Source organism: Bubalus kerabau, chromosome 23 (assembly GCF_029407905.1).
Source record: "Bubalus kerabau isolate K-KA32 ecotype Philippines breed swamp buffalo chromosome 23, PCC_UOA_SB_1v2, whole genome shotgun sequence".
NCBI classification, from domain to species: Eukaryota; Metazoa; Chordata; class Mammalia; order Artiodactyla; family Bovidae; genus Bubalus; species Bubalus kerabau.
The window spans coordinates 42,701,474-42,722,002 of NC_073646.1; the positions used below are offsets into that span (position 1 = coordinate 42,701,474).

Consider the following 20,529-nt stretch of genomic DNA (forward strand, 5'->3'; position numbering starts at 1 on the left):
CTTGTTTCTGTTTTGTGTTTTACTTGTGGCCACTGGGAATTCTAGAAGTAGGTAGAGGCTTGCGTCGTGTTTCCGTCAAAACTGTTCCTGATCATCCGAACTAAAGGACAAAAATGTGCCACATTATCAGTGATCATCGACTCACATGAGTGCACTCGTGTTTCTCAGCTTAAACATGGAATGTTTACGTGTATTTAAGACCTTTCTGAGAAGTTAGCGTTTTCCTGAAGGCGCCGTGTGAAGAGACGTTGCAATGGTGCAGAGGGCGAAGGTCAGGACGGCAGTCGCCGCCAGGCAGTCCCTGTCGCCGTTGACGGAGGTCGACGTCCCCCGGGACCTGGGCATGTCGCTGCCCTCATGCTTTGCTCCTTAGGGAGCGTTGCTGTGCTGGAGGGGCGTGTTTTAGAGTTCAGTGAGAGGTCCCAGGTTGGCATCCAGGAAGTCACACCAATTTCCTCCCCATCGGTTTCCCTACACCCCCATCAGCTGTTTCATGGGCTCAGTTTTCTCCTAATGTGATGAAAACGTGGTGTCGTCAGCGGTCTGCCTTGATGGGCAGAGTTGAGCGTTAGTTCTGAGAATTCCTTGTGGACACGACCGTGTCCCACAGGATGGGGAAGCCACAAGTGAATTTTAAGTTTTGTAGGAAGCGCTGATGTTGAGAGTTCTGTGACCGCGTCCCAAAGCATGGGGATGCCACGGGAGCATTTTAAGTTTTGTAGGAAGCGCTGGTGTCGAGAGGTCCGAGTGCCCCTTTCTAAGTGTCGCAGGTCTGCGTGTGTCTTTGAGAGAAGGCTGTGCTCACTGCCTCAGCTGCTGGGAGTGACCTCGAGCACGCTGTGATCTTGGCCGTGGTTCCTTCACCTGTGAGTGCCAGCCATCTGGGATGGGGCGAGGCTGGCGCTCAGCCTCAGAGGTGCCCGAGGCACAGGGCTTGCCAGGTGTGCAGGCTCTACCTGGGCCTCGGTGCCCGGTGCTGGGCCCACCACCGCCTGGCTGCAGGAGGAGGGTCAGGCTGGCCTCAGCAAGTCCATGTGTCTCTCGAGAGGGTCTGGCCCGTGTGGGGGAAGGGAGAGCCTTGGGGCAGCTGAGTGTGTTCTCCCGCCACCTGGGGTCTTCAGCACGTGCAGCCACACCCTCCCTGCCGCTGTTGTCCTGCCTCTGCGTTACGAGCAGCACGCAGGGCCAGGCTGCCTGCCCAGTGCTCCGTGTCCAGTGACCAGTCCTGGCGGCCAAGCTGGTGCAAGGCTGCAGTATCAGACATGCCCACAAGGTGTCACCAGAGGTTCTCTGAGGACCAGGGAGCCGGCGACTAGACCTTCGTTCCTGCAGGCAGCCACGTCAGGCGCCAGGAGGGGCAAGACCAGTCCACCAGCCCCAAGTCAGTCTTTGCAGGTCATTCGTGTTCAGAGGGATTGGGGTTTTTTTAAGTGTATTTTAAAAATTAATTTCTGTTGGATTTACCTGCTTTACAGTGTTGTGTTTCTACTGTACAGCAAAGTGAGTCAGCTCGCTCACCTGGCCGAGTGTGTGTATACACACAGCCTCTGTTTTGGATTCCTTCCCAGGTGGGTTACCACGGCGCCCTCAGTAGCACTTCACGCGCTGCCCAGGAGGTTGCCATCAGTCACGGGTGTCATGCGTCGTGTCGATGGTGCCTGCACGTCAGTCCCCATCTCCCAGTCCTTGCCCACCCCTTCCCCCTTGGTATCCATGTTTGTTCTTAATCAGGCTTCCACATTCATTGTTTGCTCAATGCCACGGCCTAATCTGGAAGGTGTGTTCTGAAGTGAGTTTCTGAAGCGGTCTCCGTTTTCCAGGTTTGAAGCTGCACAGCGAGGACTGTGGACGTGGGCCCAGCCCTGCAGCTGTCCTGAGACAGGGGTGTCGCGAAGGCGGCGGGAGGGAGACGAGTCTGACCTTCCCACTTGGTTGAGTGTGAACGTCTGAGGGTAAGTGCTGACTTACTGCTTTATTTCGCTGCAAGGCTGCAGTCAGCCACGGCGGTGTGCTGCGCAAGGGGAGCGGGGAGGGGCTATGAGGGGACCGGGGCCGTGGTGGGGGTGCGTGCAGGCGGTTGGTCTTCGGCCCTCCCAGCGGCCAGGTGGGCGAGCTCGGAAGTGACCATGCCCCTTGAGCCTTCCCTTGAGACCCCAGCGCTGGCGCCGCCTCGGCCCAGCCTGTGGGAGCCCCTGAGGCCGGGCACGGGGCTAAGTCACACCCATGTGCCCACCGTGCACATACTGGGAGATCATAAATGTGTGCAGTTTTCAGCTGCAGGATTGTGTTGATGTGCTGTGCAGAAACAGCCCACCACCGGAGGGGCCACGATGGGGCCGCTTTGCCGCCGTCGCTCAGTCCCTTTGCACTGGGAGGTGGCTTGGGCCACGTTTAACATGGCCGTCACTCATTTACAGGGTGACTTGGAAGTCGCTGGTTTTCAGTGGGGCCCAAAGGAAGAGGTCAGTTTGTAGTACAGATGGTCCTGCACTTGGGTCACGAAACTCGGAAGACCTGAGGATTACACGCCCGGCTGAGCAGCTCCGGATGCACTGTGGGCACAGCAGAAACGCAGTTGAGGCTGAGCCCCTGACGGCGGCACCGTGTCAGCCCGTGACTGTGGGACCCTGGGCCAGATCCATTTCACCTGCACCATTAATCAAAGTCGTTTTAAGACTTTCTCTTCCTCGAGGCCTCATGGGGCCTGGATGATGAGATGCTCACCTGAGTTGTTCCCCAGGAGCTTGGAGTCAGCTGGGCCGGGTTCCAGCTGAGCTGGTTAAGAGTGGACAGGACTTCCGAGCCTCCAGGGGGCAAGCACGAATCTCCTCTCCACGACCTTTGACATCAGAGCTGAGAACTTCACCCTTAGTCTCTAAGTGCCTCCACTTTTGAACATGCAGAGGCCTGTGGCGAGGTTAACACCTTCATGGACCGAGATTATCCCAGCTTTTTCCCATCTCTCTGCACTCCCCACCCATCCGACCTCAGGCCGCCCTGCTGCTTTATCCTGTAAGAACCCTGGGCCCTTTGCCTTCGCGGAGGTAGAGCTAAGGTTTGTTCTTCCATCTCCTTACTTGGCTGATTTCCTGCAGACTTCAGCATTTTGGCTAGCTGTGCTTCCGGCAGAGTGAGCCTGGTCCGGCAGTGGCTGGAGCAGTCCATTTTCAGATCCACGAGGCTCTTTTGGGCGGGTGTGTCAGCAGCCCAGTGCACACTGACGGTCCTGATTTTTCTTGGTTTTCTATCCCATTGTTTATCTCCTGTGTATGTAGCTATTTTCTGTTGACTAGCGGTCATGCTATATGAGCAATTACAATTTGGGGTGTGAGACTTGATGGTCTTCTAAACTTGACCTTTTCTTCTTTCAGCCCACAAGTGGCACCAACAATAAATCCTGAATCACTTAAATGCAGTTTCAGAAATTGAGATGAATTCCAGGTGGATTTTATGCATTGCCTGAAAGAGCTGGTCTCTCTTTATATTCATGCCTATAGTGTAGCCTTTCAGGATTTCAACCCAAAGATGGGACGCTTACAAGAACCCTTCCTCTTGGCAGCCCTAAGCCTGCAAAGCTGACAAAATCTTTGTTCACGTTCTCAGCCTTTCCAGCTGTTTTCTTCCGGAACTGAGTGAAAAACGGTCCTAACTGAAAGGCTTACTTCTCTAGGTTTCCCCTCTTCCCCTTTATTGGCCTCATGTCATCTATATATATATATATGTCTTGTTTTGTATATATGTGTTTTTTTAAATCATTTTTTCAGCTATTTTCAGTGGGAGGCTTTCTGGGAATCACCTCTCCCTGTTTCCAAACCAAGCTCTACTGCCTCGGGCGGCAGTAAAGCCGATCTGCTGACACTGGGTCGCAGTGAAGGAAAATGCAGTGATTGCTGCAGGTGCCGAGCAAGGAGTCCCGGCAGCTGGTGCTCAAAAGACCTGCATTCCTGAAGGCTTTCGGGAAAGGTTGATAAAGACAGTGAGGGAGAGGGCTGTGGGGTGCGTGATCAGCTCGTGGACAGTCTTCTGATTGGTTGGCGGTGACATAACCAGGACTCAGCATCGTCAGTACCCCGGCCAGCGGGGGTCTGCGTGCTTGTGGGCAGCACACAGCTCGATTCCCTCAACTGCCAGGGCTTTCAGCAGCTACAGAACAGCTAAAAGGACATGGCTCAGAACATCACCTAGAGCTCTTGAGGGCACTAAGGGTCCTTGACTGTGTTTAATGGCCATTATTTCATCTTGCTTGAATGTTTTTCTTTCTGCATTTTCTGACTTCTCAGATTATTCATTTTTAAAGTTTCTCTACAGACAAAATGGAGGCAGTGGACATGGAATGGGGGAGTCCTGTACTGGGAAGGTCCTGTAGGTTCCTGCTCGCTGACAGGCCTAGGAGGCTGAGGCTTTTCTACAGACAAGAAGCCCGTGGAGGACATGGAGTGGGTAAGTGGGTGGAGTCTCTTCCCTTCCAGAAAGGCTCCATAGGGTCCTGTTGGGTTACAATACATGATAACCATATTTGTATTTTATACTCTATATTGTTTAAGCATGTATGTGGATGAGAACTTCATTTTTCAGTGATCGTGAAGCCAGTTGAAGTAGCTTGAAAACAGAATGGTTCTTCCTGGAGTCGGTAAATTTGAACATGCTTACCGGTGGCCCAGTCTCCTTATGTGCATGAGAGGCAAGCAAGATGTCTTATACAATTAGAAACAAGTTAGTTGTCGGTAGAGAGCAAAACTAGAAAGTCCTGGCTTGCTGCCCTATTTTCCATCCCAGGAAGCTCCCTTGATGGCACAACCCCGTCCAGCTGTCCCCACCTCACTGTCCCCAGCTTATAAATCCTCCCAACCAGCGGTGGGCGAGACAGTTCAATATTTCTAAGAGCCGAAAAATAATTTAATTCGTGGTTTCATTGGCATGGCACCGCCTCAGACGCCCGGACGGTCGGGCCCGCGTCCACGTTTATCCTCTCTCCAGGGACCTAACCTGGGTTTACAGGTGTCTGCAGACACACCGCTGCACCGGCAACTTCGCGAGCAAGCGCAACGCTGTGAGCGGGGAAGTGGAGGTGGTCTCAGCAGAGACGACAGGACGGGGTGTTCCCCTGCCCCACGTTCTGCTCTATGGACACATCGGGCGCGGTGACACACCACATCCCGAACAAGCACCCTCGAGCAAAGCTCCCCTCAAGTTTCAAAACCCCCAGTTCACACACGGCCGGGGCGGGGAGGGGGGGGGGGTCAGGATGACGTCCAAGTTCAGGAAGTGACTGCAGCCCCCTCCCAAAGCCCGGGCATGGCAGACCCCAGGAGACCAGGCCCCGGGGCGAGGGTAGGGGACAACCTCGCAATCCTGCGCCCACTCTCTAAGTGACAGCTTAAGACTAATTCTCGTGGACCGACCTGCGCTGTCCGCTTTGAGCTGGGGAACCGGCGGGCGCCACCCGCGAAGCCGGAACGCGGAGGGTTGCCGGGCAACCGGCGGCTCCTGGCGCCCAACAGTGACGCCATCGGCCCCGCCCCATCCCACGCGGCCGCCCCTCTCCATTGGCCAGAGGGGAGACGGAGGCGTCCCTCGACCAATAGGCGGCGTCGCCCCGGGGGTGGGACCGCGTTACCTGGGCGTCGCGTCTGCCGGAAGCCGGCGTCGACGGCCACGCGCAGGTAGGCGAGTGTGGCGCGCTGAGGGGTGAGGGGGGTCCCCGGGTGGGCGCGGGGCCTGCGCGGCCGTTGGGAATGCGCGGGGGACCTGGCCGTCTTCCTTTCGGCGGCCTGCCGAGGGCGCGGGGATCAGGGCGCCGGCCTGGGGTCCCCTCGGCCCCCTGGGTGAGTCCCGCGTGTCCGCGCGGCTCTAGTCAGAAACAGTCCGGAGCCAGGGAGATCGCCTGAGGCGGGTGGGACGCCGGTGCTTGTGACGGTGCTTGCGACGGCGCGCGACGCGGCGGGGAGACGTGGGGCGGGGCGCAGGGCCGAGGAGGGGAGGCAAGCCCCGGGGAGGGTCCCAGCGGAGGTGGGCCGAACCCGGCCTAGGTATTTCACGCACCCTGCCGAAGGCGGCGTCGGAAACGGCCTGGAGGGGCAGGGGCGGAGAACGGTCGGAGACTTTTGAATGATCCGGGAGGAGGGGCGGCGCAGTCCACTTCTGGGTGTGCTTCGGGAATGGGGTCAGCGGCGTTCACCGTGGGACGGCCGGGTGTTCGCGAAAGAGGATCTGTGGGTGACACCAGGGTTTTTGGCTTGAGCTGAAATCTTCATTTTACCGGATGGCCTTTGGGGGGACAGACCTTGCCAGGGAGATCAGACTTGTGGAGGGTGATGGGCAGTGTGGATTTGACACGTCTCCTGTGAGACAGTGTGTGTGTCGGTGGTCCACAAGGGTTGGCAGCGTGGTAGTGCGGCTCAGTGAGAAGCGTGGGCGTCATCAGCCCCCGGCTGGTATTTAAAGCCGCAGGGCTAGGTGAGATGAGGGGAGTGAGAGTCAGTAGAGAAGAAAGGAGGCCTGAGCCAGGTGCCCTCGAGCATCCTCGGGCAGGGAGGTGAAGAAGTGGGAGGAAGGCCAGAGAGTGTGGGGGGGTGGGGGCGGGGGTGGGAAACGGGGAGGAAAGGGCCGTTGGGAAGAGGGGCAGGTGTGTGGCAGATGCTGCTGTGAGGTCAGGTGCATGCAGTCAGGGACGAACAAAGCCGTGCTGGACTTGGCCTAATCGATGAGGCCCCATTTTAATCGACGATAACTACTGCACAGGCGGAAGTCCTGCGAACTGAACTCGCCTTGGATTTGTGCAGGGAGAGGGTGTTTTAAAGGGAGGGTGGGGGTTGCAGAGGCGGCACCCTGAAGAAAGGCATGGAGCTGGAGAATTGCAGTGAGCAGACTCTGGGCTCCCTCTGAGGGAGGAGACGCCTGCCCTCCCGCTCCCCCCACACACAGGTCCTGCCTTCAGATGTTGGTAGCCTTCAGTTTTTTCAGGCAGGAGCTTTTCAGGGGGGCCAGAGTCGCTGTAAGTAGTCACTGGTGGCTCAGCTGGTAAGAATCCGCCTGCAGTGCGGGAGACCTAGCTTCGATCCCTGGGTGGGGAAGATCGCCTGGAGAAGGGAAAGGCAACCCACTCCAATGTTCTTGCCTGGAGAATTCCATGGGCAGAGGGACTGGCGCCTGGCTACAGTCCGTGGGGTTACAGAGTCAGACACAACTGAGGGACTAAGCACAACATGGCCCAGATGCACTGTAAAGATGCGGCCCTGAGCTGCTAGAAACTGTTTTCAAGTCTTTACAGGCCCAGGTTGAGGCCCGATGAAGGGAGGGCTCAGAGGAGGCTGGCCAGTTTGGTCGGGAGAGGCTGTTAGCAGACGGGTGTCATTACTGGTCTCAGTTAGAGCCTCTGGCCAAGCCAGGTGGCCGCCCGATGAGGGAGTGGCTGGGAGAAGAAAGCAGCGGTGCCATTGGGCAGCTCCTGAGGGTTTTCTTGTAGAAAACAGCAGAAACAGGGTGGGGAGTGTGTGGAATCAGAGTTTTCAGATGTGAGACCTCATCGTTGACTCTGTAGAAGAGAGAAGGTCAGCCCATGGGGGAGGGAATTGCTTAGTGCCACGGAGGCCCCTGGAGTCAGAGCCTATAGAGGCTCAGGTTCTCCACTGTAGAGGGGAGAAGAGAGAGTCCGTGTGGAACTTCTGTAAGCTCAGTGAGCCATCGGGAATCAGAGAGGAGGGGAGGGTGGGTTGGAGGACTGAGAGCCTGTGAGTTGAGAGGATGAACTGGTCATCTGGGTGCCTGGCCACAGTCAGGAAGCGGGCTTTGCTGGGCATCCCTGGGGGCGGGTGTTTCGAATGTAATGGGAGACCGATCAGCTTGTTCCTGGTGTGTCTCTGGCCAGGCAGCAGCAGGAACTAGAGTTGGGGTTCACTGGGCAGGGAGCTGAGTGTGTCTAGAGAGGCACGATTGTAATGAGGTAGGAGCGGGCACGAGAGGGGCGAGGGGCCTTAGCACGTGTAGGGACGTGTCGAGGCAGCGGACTGCAGGTCCTGCAAGGCTAGAGGGTCCCTGAGCCCCAGGGCACCCAGAGGTCCTGGCTGGCAAGAGGCGAGGTGGGCTCACAGTGGGGATGCTCGGTTACAGGCTTTAGGCCACAGGAGCGGGGGAATGGGTTCAGGGAGCAGAAGCTGGAGGCTGTTCGTCCTAGCGGGGCTTGGCATGGTCCAGGTCAGGTGGGTGGAAGCACGGCCGTGTCCTGGCTGCAGGAGCTGGGGCTCTGGGCGCTGGTTCCTGTGGATCCGTTCCAGGGAGCTCCCTGGGTCTGCCGGCTCCCATCAGACGTGACTTAGATGTGCCAGGTGAGAGGGGACGTCGGGGGCTACGAGTGATGCTTTCAGATTTTGAAAAGGTTTTTTTGCCTTGAGGCGGGTTTATTTTTCCAGGTCCCTGGGTCTTCTCTTCGGCGCAGCCGGGCGGCCTCAGCCTGTTGTCACTGCCCTGTCTCGTGGGTGACCACGGCCCACCCAATGCTTCGCCGTTTGCTCCTGTTGGTCTGACCTGGCTTATCGGCCTTCTGTTGGTGGGCTATTTGCTTGTTTCACTGAACACTTTTGAGCTGATATCTTAAAATGTCTTCTTTTTTTTTGGCTACTCCGAGTGTCTTGTGGGATTTTTTCTCTGACCAGGGATTGAACCTGGACCCTCGGCAGCGAAAGTGCAGAGTGCTAACCAGTGGGTCACCAGGGAATTCCCCCAAATCTCTTTTCTTTTACTGTAGAAATTGCTGGAAAATAAAAAGGAAAAATAATTCTTTTAATTCTATCCCCTAAAATGCTACTGTCTGAACATATTACCTTCTGGTTTTCTCTTCTGTGCATATCTGTGCACAGTGGTTCTCATGGATGAGGGTCGTGTTGTGCACACCCTGGTTTGTGGCCCGTCCTTCCACTCTGTGCTGTGTGGTGAGCACCCGCTCGAGGGAGGGAGCAGCGGATCGCGGGCGAGTTCCGTGGCTGCCAGCATCACCCGGTTCACAGTCTGCCGTTGGACACTTACCGTGTTGTCCACTTTTTAGTGTTAGAGGTGGTATCATCCTTTATGTCAGGTCATCCACATCCTTATATAAATCTCTGTCCATGATTATTTCATTAGGGTAAGTTCTTTTACGTGGAATTACTGGGCCAAAGCATTTGATTAAATGATGCCAAAGATGATCAAATTACCTTGAGGATGGCTGTACCAATTTACTCCCCATCCGCAGGGCGTGGTTCATGTCCTTTTCATCATCCTCCAGCTAATACTGAGTAATATAATTTTAAAAATCTTTGTAAAAGACATTTAATCTGTCAGATTAAGTCAGTGATGTGTGCGTATGGCCCAGCAACTCGGTGGTCCTGGGCCTTCGCATAAACCGGAGGCGGCTGCTGCTCAGAGGCAAGCGGTGCCGGCTCCCCCTGCTTCTCCTGGATTTTCTGCAGGGCGGGCAGGCTGGGCGTCTTTATTCTTCTGTGGACTCACTGATTGTCGGCCCGGCCTGTTGATCTCCCCTGAGAAACTCGCCTCAGCGTCCTCACATGCCTGTCCTGTGGGCACAGGGCAACAGGGCTCCACACGCGTGAAGCACCTGGAGTGGGGCCCAGCACGCAGGGAGCTCTGCGTCAGCGCTGGTTTTAGTGGTGACCACAAGGACGATCAGCTTTAACACCGCCCGCCCCCCCAGACCCTCCCCACCACCAAGTACAGGACATCTTACATTGGTGTTGCTCGTAGAAATTAACCCGAGTCACGGGGAGTTTTGCAGAAAGGCCTGTAAGGAGACAACACACAGTGCAGGGTCCTGGTGCGGTGGCACAGCGCTGCAAGGCCACCCGCGAAGGGTCCTGGCGCGGTGGCACAGTGATGCCAGGCCACCTGTGACGGTTGGTGGACAGAGTCAGGGCCGGGAGGTCTCACCTGGCGGGGGATGCGAGGAGCACCCTTGATGCTGCAGAAATGTTTGCTGGCGTGGTGGGGGTGGGAGACGGGTTTTCCCCTTCATTTCAGTTCAATTCAGTTCAGTCGCTCAGTCGTGTCCGACTCTTTGTGACCCCATGAATCGCAGCACGCCAGGCCTCCTTGTCCATCACCAACTCCCGGAGTTCACTCAGACTCACATCCATCGAGTCAGTGATGCCATCCAGCCATCTCATCCTCTGTCGTCCCGTTCTCCTCCTGCCCCCAATCCCTGCCAGCATCAGAGTCTTTTCCAATGAGTCAACTCTTTGCATGAGGTGGCCAAATTACTGGAGTTTCAGGTTCAGCATCATTCCTTCCAAAGAAATCCCAGGTCTGATGTCCTTTAGAATGGACTGGTTGGATCTCCTTGCAGTCCAAGGGACTCTCAAGAGTCTTCTCCAACACCACAGTTCAAAAGCATCAATTCTTCAGCACTCAGCTTTCTTCACATCCATACTGACCACAGGAAAAACCATAGCCTTGACTAGACGGACCTTTGTTGGTAAAGTAATGTCTCTGCTTTTCAATATGCTATCTAGGTTGGTCATAACTTTCCTTCCAAGGAGTAAGCGTCTTTTAATTTCATGGCTGCAGTCACCGTCTGCAGTGATTTTGGAGCCCAAATAAATAAAGTCTGACATTGTTTCCCCATCTATTTCCCATGAAGTGATGGGACCAGATGCCATGATCTTCGTTTTCTGAATGTTGAGCTCTAAGCCAACTTTTTCACTCTCCTCTTTCACTTTCATCAAGAGGCTTTTGAGTTCCTCTTCACTTTCTGCCATAAGGGTGGTGTCATCTGCATATCTGACATTATTGACATTTCTCCCGGCAATCTTGATTCCAACTTGTGCTTCTTCAGCCCAGCGTTTCTCATGATGTACTCTGCATATAAGTTAAATAAGCAGGGTGACAATATACAGCCTTGACGAACTCCTTTTCCTATTTGGAACCAGTCTGTTGTTCCATGTCCAGTTCTAACTGTTGCTTCGTGACCTGCATATAGGTTTCTCAAGAGGCAGGTCAGGTGGTCTGGTATTCCCATCTGTTGAAGAATTTCCCACAGTTTACTGTGATCCACACAAAGGCTTTGGCATAGTCAATAAAGCAGAAATAGATGTTTTTCTGGAACTCTCTTGCTTTTACCATGATCCAGGCAATGTTGGCAATTTGATCTCTGGTTCCTCTGCCTTTTCTAAAACCAGCTTGAACATCTGGAAGTTCACAGTTCACATATTGCTGAAGCCTGGGCTTGGAGAATTTTGAGCATTACTTACTAGTGTGTGAGATGAGTGCAATTGTGCGGTGGTTTGAGCATTCTTTGGCATTGCCTTTCTTTGGGATTGGAATGAAAACGGACCTTTTCCAGTCCTGTGGCCACTGCTGAGTTTTCCAAATTTGCTGGCGTATTGAGTGCAGCACTTTCACAGCATCATCTTTCAGGATTTGAAATAGCTCAACTGGAATTCCATCACCTCCGCTAGCTTTGTTTGTAGTGATGCTTTCTAAGGCCCACTTGACTTCACATTCCAGGATATCTGGCTCTAGGTGAGTGATAACACCATCGTGATTATCTTGGCTGTGAAGGTCTTTTTTGTACAGTTCTTCTGTGTATTCTTGTCACCTCTTCTTAATATCTTCTGCTTCTGTTAGGTCCATACCATTTCTGTCCTTTATCGAGCCCATCTTTGCATGAAACGTTCCCTTGGTATCTCTAATTTTCTTGAAGAGATCTCTAGTCTTTCCCATTCTGTTGTTTTCCTCTATTTCTTTGCATTGATTGCTGAGGAAGGCTTTCTTATCTCTTCTTTATTCCCCTACAAATAGCACCGAGGCTTTATGTCTTTTCACTTACAGCAAATAACTTGGGATTAGCAGGTTTTTTAAAGTATATTCACAGGATGTGTGACCATTACCACAGGCTGATTTTAGGACATGTTTCGTCTCCGGGGGAAGCCTGGTACCAGTGTTCACCCCCCCTGCGCCCCTCGACCAGCCCCAAGCCCCCGTCGGTCTCTCTGTCATTTGCTTACTCTGGACACTTGACGTGCACGGAATTACGCCGTCTGGTTTTCCGCAACAGGCTTCCTGCCCGCGAGCCTTTCACGCTTCGTCCATGGAGCGGGTGTCCGTGCTTCTGTTCTCCTGAGTCATAGCTCATCCGCCGGTTGATGGGCTGTCTCGGTTCTTCCCCGTTGCAGGCACTGTGGCTGCTGCTGCTGTGGGCAGCTGTGTTCAGAGCTCACATGGATCTGCTCATCCCGTGATCGCGTCTGTCTGTATGTCGTCCTGGCCATGTGACTGTGGGACTTGTTGAGGAACTGGCAGACTGTCCCACAGAGTGGCCACGCCGCGTTCTGTCCACCAGCCCTGATGCACGGGCCGGTCTCTCATCGTCGCCGACGTTTCCCAGGTCAGTCTGATGCTGGCCGGCGTCGTGCTTATGAGGGCTGTCTTTTGATTTGGGCTTCCCTAATGAGGACCAGTGCTGAGCTCCTTCATGGCTCCCTGTCCAGTTGTGTCTCTTCTTTGGGGAATTATCTGTTCCAGTCCTTTGTCCATTTTTAAAGTGGGTTGTCAGCCTTTTTTATGGAGTTATGAGTTTTTCATTCATTCTGGATACAAGTCTCTTGTCAGATATGAATTGCAAACATCTCCAGTTCTGTTGGTTGTCTTTTTACTTTCTGGCTGACATCATTTGTAGCACAAAATTTTCAATTCTGACGCATTCGGTTTATCTTTTTTCTTCTGCTGTGTTTTTGGTGTCATGATGAAGAAACTGTTGCCTAATCCAAGGTTAACTTTGGCGTGTGTGTGTGCTAAGTCACTTTAGTCGTGTCTGATTCTTTTCGGCCCCATGGACTGTAGCCCACCAGGCAAGAACACTGGAATGGGTTATCATGCCCTGCTCCCGGGGACCTTCCTGACCCAGGAACGGAGCCCGTGTCTCTCACGTCTCCCGCAGCGGCAGGTGGGTCTTTACCACTGGTGCCACCCCTGAGGTTTTACCTGTGTATTATCTGAGAGTTTTGTGGTTTTAGCTCTACATTTAGGTTTTGATCCACTGTGAGTGATGATTTCTATATGGCGTGAGGTAGGGTCCCGTTTCATTCTGCATTTGGCTGTCCAGAAGTCCCAGTGCCATGTGTGGAAGAGACTGTTCTTCCCACTGAATCACTGTGGCCCCTTGTTGACCGTAAATGTAAGGGAATGTCATTTCCTACAGCAGATATTCCTTGTCTCAAAGGTCTGCGTCACCATCTCTTGGGACTATTAAAAGAAACCTTTATGTAGTATGGAAAAGACTTTTCTCCCTGTTTTTAGCAAGTAGACTTAGTGATTAAGCTTTTTAATGATAGCTCAGAATGAATGCAGATCTAACGTAGCTTACATGGTAACCGGCGTGTAAACATTTGCTAAACTTCTCTTGCTTCTCCAGCAAGGTAATTGGCTGGCAGAGCCCTTTGTCTTTTCAAAACCCTGGGTCAACAGTCGCATTCTTTCGAGGTTTCTTATTACACTCATTGGAGCTTGTAGCCTCTGCTTGGGGTACTTTCCTAAGATAAGGATGAGTTTTGCGCCTGCAGTTTTCGATTGCACGGTGGTGAGATTCTCTTGGTGTGCTGGAGCCATCGTGTACCCCAGGGGGCAGAGGGCCCACTGCCCTGGCTCCATGTTCTCTCGCCTGTGGCCTCTGATTGTCTGGCTTGGTTGTGGGTGCAGCTTGGTACCGTGGTTCACCTCTCACTTTCCTCTCCAGACGTGGAATCTTAAGGTGCTCTGGCTGTTTTTTAGAGAGAGTGGTTTCTGGGTCCTTTCCGTTACAGTCACCCTTTTCATAATCGCCACTTTCCGTAGCCCTTTCCTTCATCCTTGTTTCCTGACCTGTTTGTCTCTCCATGAGAACGTGAGCGCTCAGGGGCAGGTCCTCTGGGCCGCATGGTCCAGTCTGGAGCAGCCCCTGCACCTGGTCGGCACCTGTGTGGGGAGACAGTGACTGGCCAGCAGCGTGGGGCGGCGCCTGCCTGGGGGGCTGCTGGTGACCTGGGCATGTCCTCCCTGCTGACGTCCTGGTGGCATCTGTCCATCCGCGCCGCGCTGAGTCCTCAGTTAGACTTATGCCTTGGGCGGGGCAGGGCAGGCAGGTGGCCCCTCGGGTGGCGCCTGGCCCCGGGCCTGGGCACGTTGCAAGCGTCCCCTCTGTCCATGTGGCCCCTCAGAGAGGCACCTGCCGCCATCCGAGTCTGCTGCCTCTCCTGGCACCTGCTCACCCCACCCGCTGTGCTTTCTTTGCAGCGTTTGTCTCTGTAAAAGCATTGACTTGTTCACTCCAATGGGCCTGGACTTCACACTTGAAGGGAAGCTTCTCGATCAACGCTCTTACTTCCCTTGCTCTTTGCTCTGTGTTCAGCCTCCAGCAGTGCCTGGCACAGAACCAGCCCTCGATAAACACTTGTGGAATGAGTGAGTTACCTGTTTGAGCCCCCGTGCGGGAGTCCAAAGTGTATTCTGGTGCCCAAGGAAGAAGGCAATGGGTTTGTGTCTGTTCCGTGCAGATAGATATCCGAAATGAACGTACCTCTATTATAGAGACATGGTGTGTGTGTTGTGTGTATAAAATGTACGTGTTACATGTGTATGTCTATATAATAACATATACACACATGTAAAGATACGTATATAAACAAAGCCGGGGGGGTGAGTTTAGAATGAATAATACAAAATACATTCTTTAATTTGTTAGGATAAAAGTTAATTCTAGTGGGACTTGTAGATAGAGTTTTAAAGGACTGGTATTTTTTTTTAGATGAAGTTTTTCAAGTGTAAAACCTTGATAAAAAGCAAAATAAAACTGAGCTGCAGGGGTCCGGGAAAGTCCCTTGCAGTCCAACCCTAGGTATAAAGGTGAAGTTTGGTTGTATCCGTCAGACATTTGCCTGTGAGTCCCTGTGTGGCTTTATCTGTTGTTTTCTTAAACACGTGATTAAACCAGCCTAGCGTTCTGTCCCACTTGGCGTCTGTAGCACTGCTGATGGGCTTCGGTTATTGGGAGGGATTCCCTCTCATGGTTTCTGCTGAACTGCTCATCCCTGCTTGATCAGTGTGTGAGGAGGAGCGTGTGTGTGTGTGTGTGTGTCTGTGTGTGGTGTGTGTGCTTTGCACCAGCTCTGTGTGTGTGTATGTGTCTGTGTGTGTGTGGTTTGCACCAGCTCTGTGTGTGTGTGTGTGTGTGTCTGTGTATGTGTGTCTGTCTGTGTGTGTGTGGTTTGCACCAGCTCTGTGTATGTGTGTCTGTGTGTGTCTGTGTCTGTGTGTGTGTGTCTGTGTGTGTGGTTTGCACCAGCTGCCCTAGGCCTCCGCCCCAGCACCTTGTAGCCTACATGGCAGGATGCTCATGGCGTAGCTGCTGCAGCTCAGAGACCGTCCTGTTTCCAGCCCCTGTTGGGCACCACCCGCGGGGGCAGCAGGTGGGGTGGGGGTGGGAGGAGCGGGTCATTTTCTGCGTCTGGCCCGGGGTGGGCTGGGCCTTGCGGAAGGCCTTACAGACCCCGCCCCTCGGAGGTCCCTGCAGCCTACGCCCCTCAGGTGGGAGGTGCTCCCGGCGCCTGCCCCGCTCCTCCAGGCTCTGGCACCTCCATGGTCTTCCTTGCTCTCTCAGTGTCTGGTCCCACAAGGAAAGCTGGTTCTGGAGTTCACGGGCGTTCTTCTGTCCGTACGAGGAGCTTGAGGTAGCCCTGCGCTCGAGGAGACAGAGCCAGACCTTCGCAGACCCATGTTGGTCCTTCACAGAGGCCTGTTGGGGCTGCTTCCACCACCATGGAGGTCACCCTGAGTCGTCCGGCCACCTCCAGCCTCGGGTGACCGAGGCCCTACGGTCGCCGCCAGCCTGTGGGGCGGCAGCTTCCCCCGGGGGAGTGTGAGCTGACCTTGACAGTAGAAAGGTCATTAATTAGCGAATAGACCAGTGTTCGCAAGTTTTGGAAAATTTGCATCCTGCCACTAAAAAGGATATTTCTTTTCCTATTTTGGGGGGTGGGGGCGGCACTGCATGGCTTGAGGGCTCTTAGTTCGCCGACCAGGGATCAAACCTGTGCCCCCACGGTGGAAGCATGGCGTCTCAACCACTGCACCACCAGGGATGTCCCTTCTTTTACTCTTAAAAGCCTGTGTTCATGTCGTGATGGTAGCTGTGTTAGATAAAACACTCAAAAAAAACTGGGCGCACTATAAGTTGTCCACAGGTGATGAAGAGAGGGGGTTTGACTTTGTAAAAATGACGGCATATTTCCCATACTTCCTGAACTAGCTCCGTATTTCTTTTATAACACCCTGCCCTCTCTGTTAATGAGAATTTTTATTTCCTGTGTCTTTACAGTTTGTCTGTTGCAAGATGGCAAAACAGAAGAGAAAAGAGAGCGAAGTGGCCGAGAAAAAGAGCAAAAAACTGAAGAAGGTGTCAGCTGTAGAGATGCCAGTGGCATGCGCGGTCCCGCCGGGCACCGGGACTGCCCCTGCCGAGGTAGGTGAGGTGGGCACGCTGGCCTTGCCTGTCTCCAGACCTGGGAGGGCACTTGGTGGTCGCGTGGCTGGTGTCCGGGTGGACAGTCCCCAGCAGACATGCACAGTACAGATGCAGCCGTGGGATAGGTCAGAGCTGCAGGAAGCTGCAGGTTAGAGTCACAGAGCTGCCCTTTTCAGCCTCCAGACCTTGGGGTGCTGGGGGTGCCGGTGTGATGGGGTTCCAGTGGCCCGGCGGGGTACCGGGTGGTGAGGCTGCATGCAGCTGGGCCTTGAGGCCCTCGCACGGGGAGGGGGCCCTGGCCTGGGGGTCTGTGTTTGTTTAGAGGTTACATCTAAACGTGTTCTGAATCCGCTCAGAAACGTGTCTCGTCTAAAGCTGCTGCTGCCACCACCAGGCTCTGAGTGTAACTTTTCTTTGTGCCGAGCTGACTCTGACCCAGTGTGTTGTTGATCAGACGGCGTCAGTTGTCACAGGTCCTGAGGAGTCATTCGACAGGAAGTGACAGTTGATGGACACACCTCTCTCTAGCCTGTGTGGCAGGTGAAGGTGCCTGCCGGGGCGGGCCTGAGCAGCCTCCGGCCCTTGGGTCACCGCAAGAGCGCCCAGGGACCACAAGGAGGGCAGCGTCGTCGGCGCTGCCCCGCAACGTGTCGGGTGATTTGGGGCCGTGATCAGACCTCCCTGTGAGGATCTGCCCTTGATCAGCCACTTGAGTGGGGCTAGTCCGGTCTTTCTGGGAGAACGCGATGGAAGCCTGACCTGGCGGGTGGGGGGCTTGCTGGGCTTGCTCACTCTGGGGAGCTGTGTCTCCAGCTCTGTCTTTGTTTCGAGCCCGGGCCATGTGCAAGGCTGGAAGTTTGGGCACGCAGCTGGCCTGAGTGTGCAGTGAGGGCGGCAACACCATGTGGGGAGCTGGGGCCTCATGCAGGACTGTCGGGACCCCAGGGCGCTGTCCTCTGGGCAGCTCTGTGTCCTGGGGAGGCCGTGGGGTGGGTGGGCAGGCGCAGGTGCTGAGGGAGGGACCCCTGGGTCGGGGTCGTCTCAGCTGTCCCTGCCCTGAGTCAAGGTGAAAGCCAGGCCAGCCCTGAGGACCCACCGTCCTGGGTGCCCCTTTCCTGCCTTCTCCCTGGTGCCCACCTGGCCAGGGCGCCCCCATGCCCGCAGGCTGTGCTCAGCTGGCGGGCTGCGTCCCTGGCCCTGTGTCTGCTCCCGCCTGGGCTCGCGGCCAGCCGTGTCCCCAGGCCTGTCCTTGTCGTCCTCGCCTTCTCTGCCGCTGGGGCCCAGTTTCGTCAGTGCTTCTTGGTGTCCAGACCCCCGATGGAGACTGGGCTTTTCCAGCTATTCCAGCTCCCGTTCAGGGTCCGGCCCCGAATCCCTGCAAAAACTCCGGACACGTGGGTTTCTCTGGCCTGTTCCGGGACACAGTGCTGCTGTTTCTAGTCTCTGAAACGAGCACCACGCTGTCGTCCTTGTGACGTGTGACTGTGTTGCGATTTCCAGCTCTTGGTGGTCTCTGCTTGCCGGCCGCTCGTCACTTGCAGCGCCCGCGGAGCCGCCCGGGTTTGTGGTAAACACGCATGTGCGGTACGTCGCTCAGTCGCGTCCTGCTCTGCGGCCCCGTGGACTGCAGCCCGCCAGGGGATTCTCCAGGCAAGAACACTGGAGTGGGTTGCATGCCCTCCTCCAGGGGCTCTTCCCACCCAGGGATCAAGCCCGCATGTCTTACACTTCCTGTATTGGCAGACAGGTTCTTTACCGCTAAGTATGGCACAGTTTACAAGTTCTACCTAAGACGAATAAGGATTCTTAAATTCAGGTGATTTTTTAAAAAGTGATCATTTTTTTGTTATTTAAGTGCTTGTTGATTGAAAGATTTGGAAAACAAAAGCAGGGAGAAGCTGGCGTTTCCCTCCCGGCAGCTGAGTGCGGTCCCATGGGGCCCTGCTCTGCAGCTTCCTCGTTGGCCCCGGGGGCGCTGGGGAGGGGGTGTCTCCGGCGGCCCCCCGCCCCCCCCCCCTCCATTCCCGCCCAGCTCGGGGCTGGTCTCCAGGGTCCTCCTCTGAGGAGACGGATGCTGCTTCCTTGAGACCACATCCTGGTTCTGCTCATCAAAATGCTTCTTCACCCGCTGGGCCTCTGGTTCTCGTGGGAAGCCGGGGAGCCGCCGGGCCCCGCCTTTTTAAAGGAGGGACCCCTCCATCTGCGCGGGGTGGGTGGCGGGAGCCTGTGGAAAAGTACTGCCCCGCCCGCCCCTGCTGGGAGCCCGAGGAGCTGCTGTGCTCCCGAAAGTGCCGTCCGGGGACCCACGGGTGCCTGTGCAGTCACTTCCCACAGCACGGCCCCTGAGCTCCCGCCGGGAGGGCTGAGGGTCCCCAGGGGGTGCCCCGCAGCAGGGCCAGGGGCACCTGGCTCAGGCTGTCCCTGGCGCGTCCCTTTCTCTGTCCCCACTGCCCTGCTGTGTCGGTCCACAGTGCGTGACGTCTCTGCAGCTCGGCCCATCCGCTTCTCAGTCCCGGTTGGCACAGGTCACCATATTGACCCAGGGCATAGGGGAGCAGGGCCCATGGCCACGAGTGCCCCCCACCCCTGTGCTGGGTCTGCCAGCCATGTGGCTGGCTGCTTCTGTCGGGTGGGGCCCCGCCCCGCCCTGCCCCGTCCCGGCCACTTCCTGGTCCTCCTGGAGGGGCTCGTGATGTAGATGCTTCGCAGATCTTTCTGTTTCAAGGGTGGTGCTCGAGTCATGGGTCCTGGGGTTGGTCCATCTGCCCTTCTCGTAGCTTCTTAACTCTCCCTGTGAGCTGGGCAGATAGGCCCTTCCAGACGGTGCTCCTGCTTGACAGGCAGGAGGACACGTCCAGGCAGCATGACGTGCATGGAGGTGAGGGGTCTCCAGGCCACGGCTCCCCCACCCTGGGGAGATACCAGTGCAGACACTGAGCCACATGGCTGGGCGGAGACGCCCCAGGGCAGCTGTCGCCCTGGAGCCAGTGCCGGCCTGCCACCAGGGTCGTGGGCACCTAAGCTGAGCTGGCTGCCTCGTGCCAGTGTCTCGACAGGCTGCCTGGGGACGGGGTCAGGGGCCCTGTGGGCTGTCAGCCCAGCCCTCTGCTCTGATCTCACTAAGACGAGTTCTTTATGTCTGCAAAGCCTGTTTCCATTGATAGAAGCGCCTTGACCTTGGATTCTTGGGGCCTGAGGTGCCAGGGCAAAGGTGTGGGGCGTTGCTGGCCTCACAAGGGGGCTGGCCGGAGAGGCTGGGTCCTGAGAACAGTCCCCAGGTGACTGGGTCGGGGATAGGCCTCACCGGGGTCCCCGACTGAGGTGGCACTGTGCCCCCCGCCCCGCTCCGGGCAGCACTGTGTGGGTGGTGTGTTGACCCGCTGGCCCTCTGCCCGCGTGGCCATCGGGGGTGGGGAGGCCCACCTGTGCTCCGAGCACAGTCCGTGCGCCCCCAAGCCTGGGCCCCCGTGTCCTCACGGGCCCCGCTGACAGGTGATGGGGCAACGGGCTCCTCTGACCTCCCGTGTGCTTGGGGGGACGGAGGCAAAGCGGGGCCTCTTGGCTCCTTCCTTTTAACCTGGAAGAATCAGACAGGAATTCTGTGGGCATGAAGCCCACACGTGCTTCATAAAACCATCAAGTGAGGCTGTGAACTTCCTGGCCTTGAGAATTTGCTCAGTAAAGTGACTTCATACCAATGGTATTTGCCTCAAGAAATGTCACTGGTCTGGCAGCGGACTTGTGGTGGTTGTCAAGTGCGGGTGAGGGGTTGCCGGTCTGTTTTCCTAGCAGCAGCTCCCTCTCCCACTGTTCTTGTCTCCTGCTTTGTGAGCACAGAGTGCTTGGTGGTCAGCCGCTGGGGGCTGCGAACCGTGGGCTTCCAGAGCTGAGAGGGTTCCGGGCCTTGGACCCTGAGGGCAGAGACCCTGAGGGCAGCCCCTGCCCGGGCCCCCCTTGCCCCTGGACTCACTGCACACTGTGTGGCCGCCTCACTCCGAGGTCTCGACACTTGGACTGTGGCCAGTTCGGGGCTGTTCTGGACGTGC

General features: G+C 55.7%; 1 protein-coding gene across 4 annotated transcripts in view; it reads left to right on the forward strand.

Annotated features, from left to right (window-relative positions):
- The first annotated feature begins 5,603 nt into the window (after positions 1–5,603).
- C23H7orf50 (chromosome 23 C7orf50 homolog) overlaps positions 5,604–20,529 on the forward strand; it is a 66,746-nt gene continuing 51,820 nt past the window's right edge. The window contains exons 1-2 of one of the 4 annotated variants that reach the window (XM_055562697.1): positions 5,604–5,663; positions 16,337–16,480. In XM_055562697.1, coding sequence (XP_055418672.1) covers positions 16,352–16,480 — 129 coding nt within the window. In that variant the 5' untranslated portion in view covers positions 5,604–5,663; positions 16,337–16,351. The other 3 variants (XM_055562695.1, XM_055562696.1, XM_055562698.1) reach the window with 3 other exon arrangements.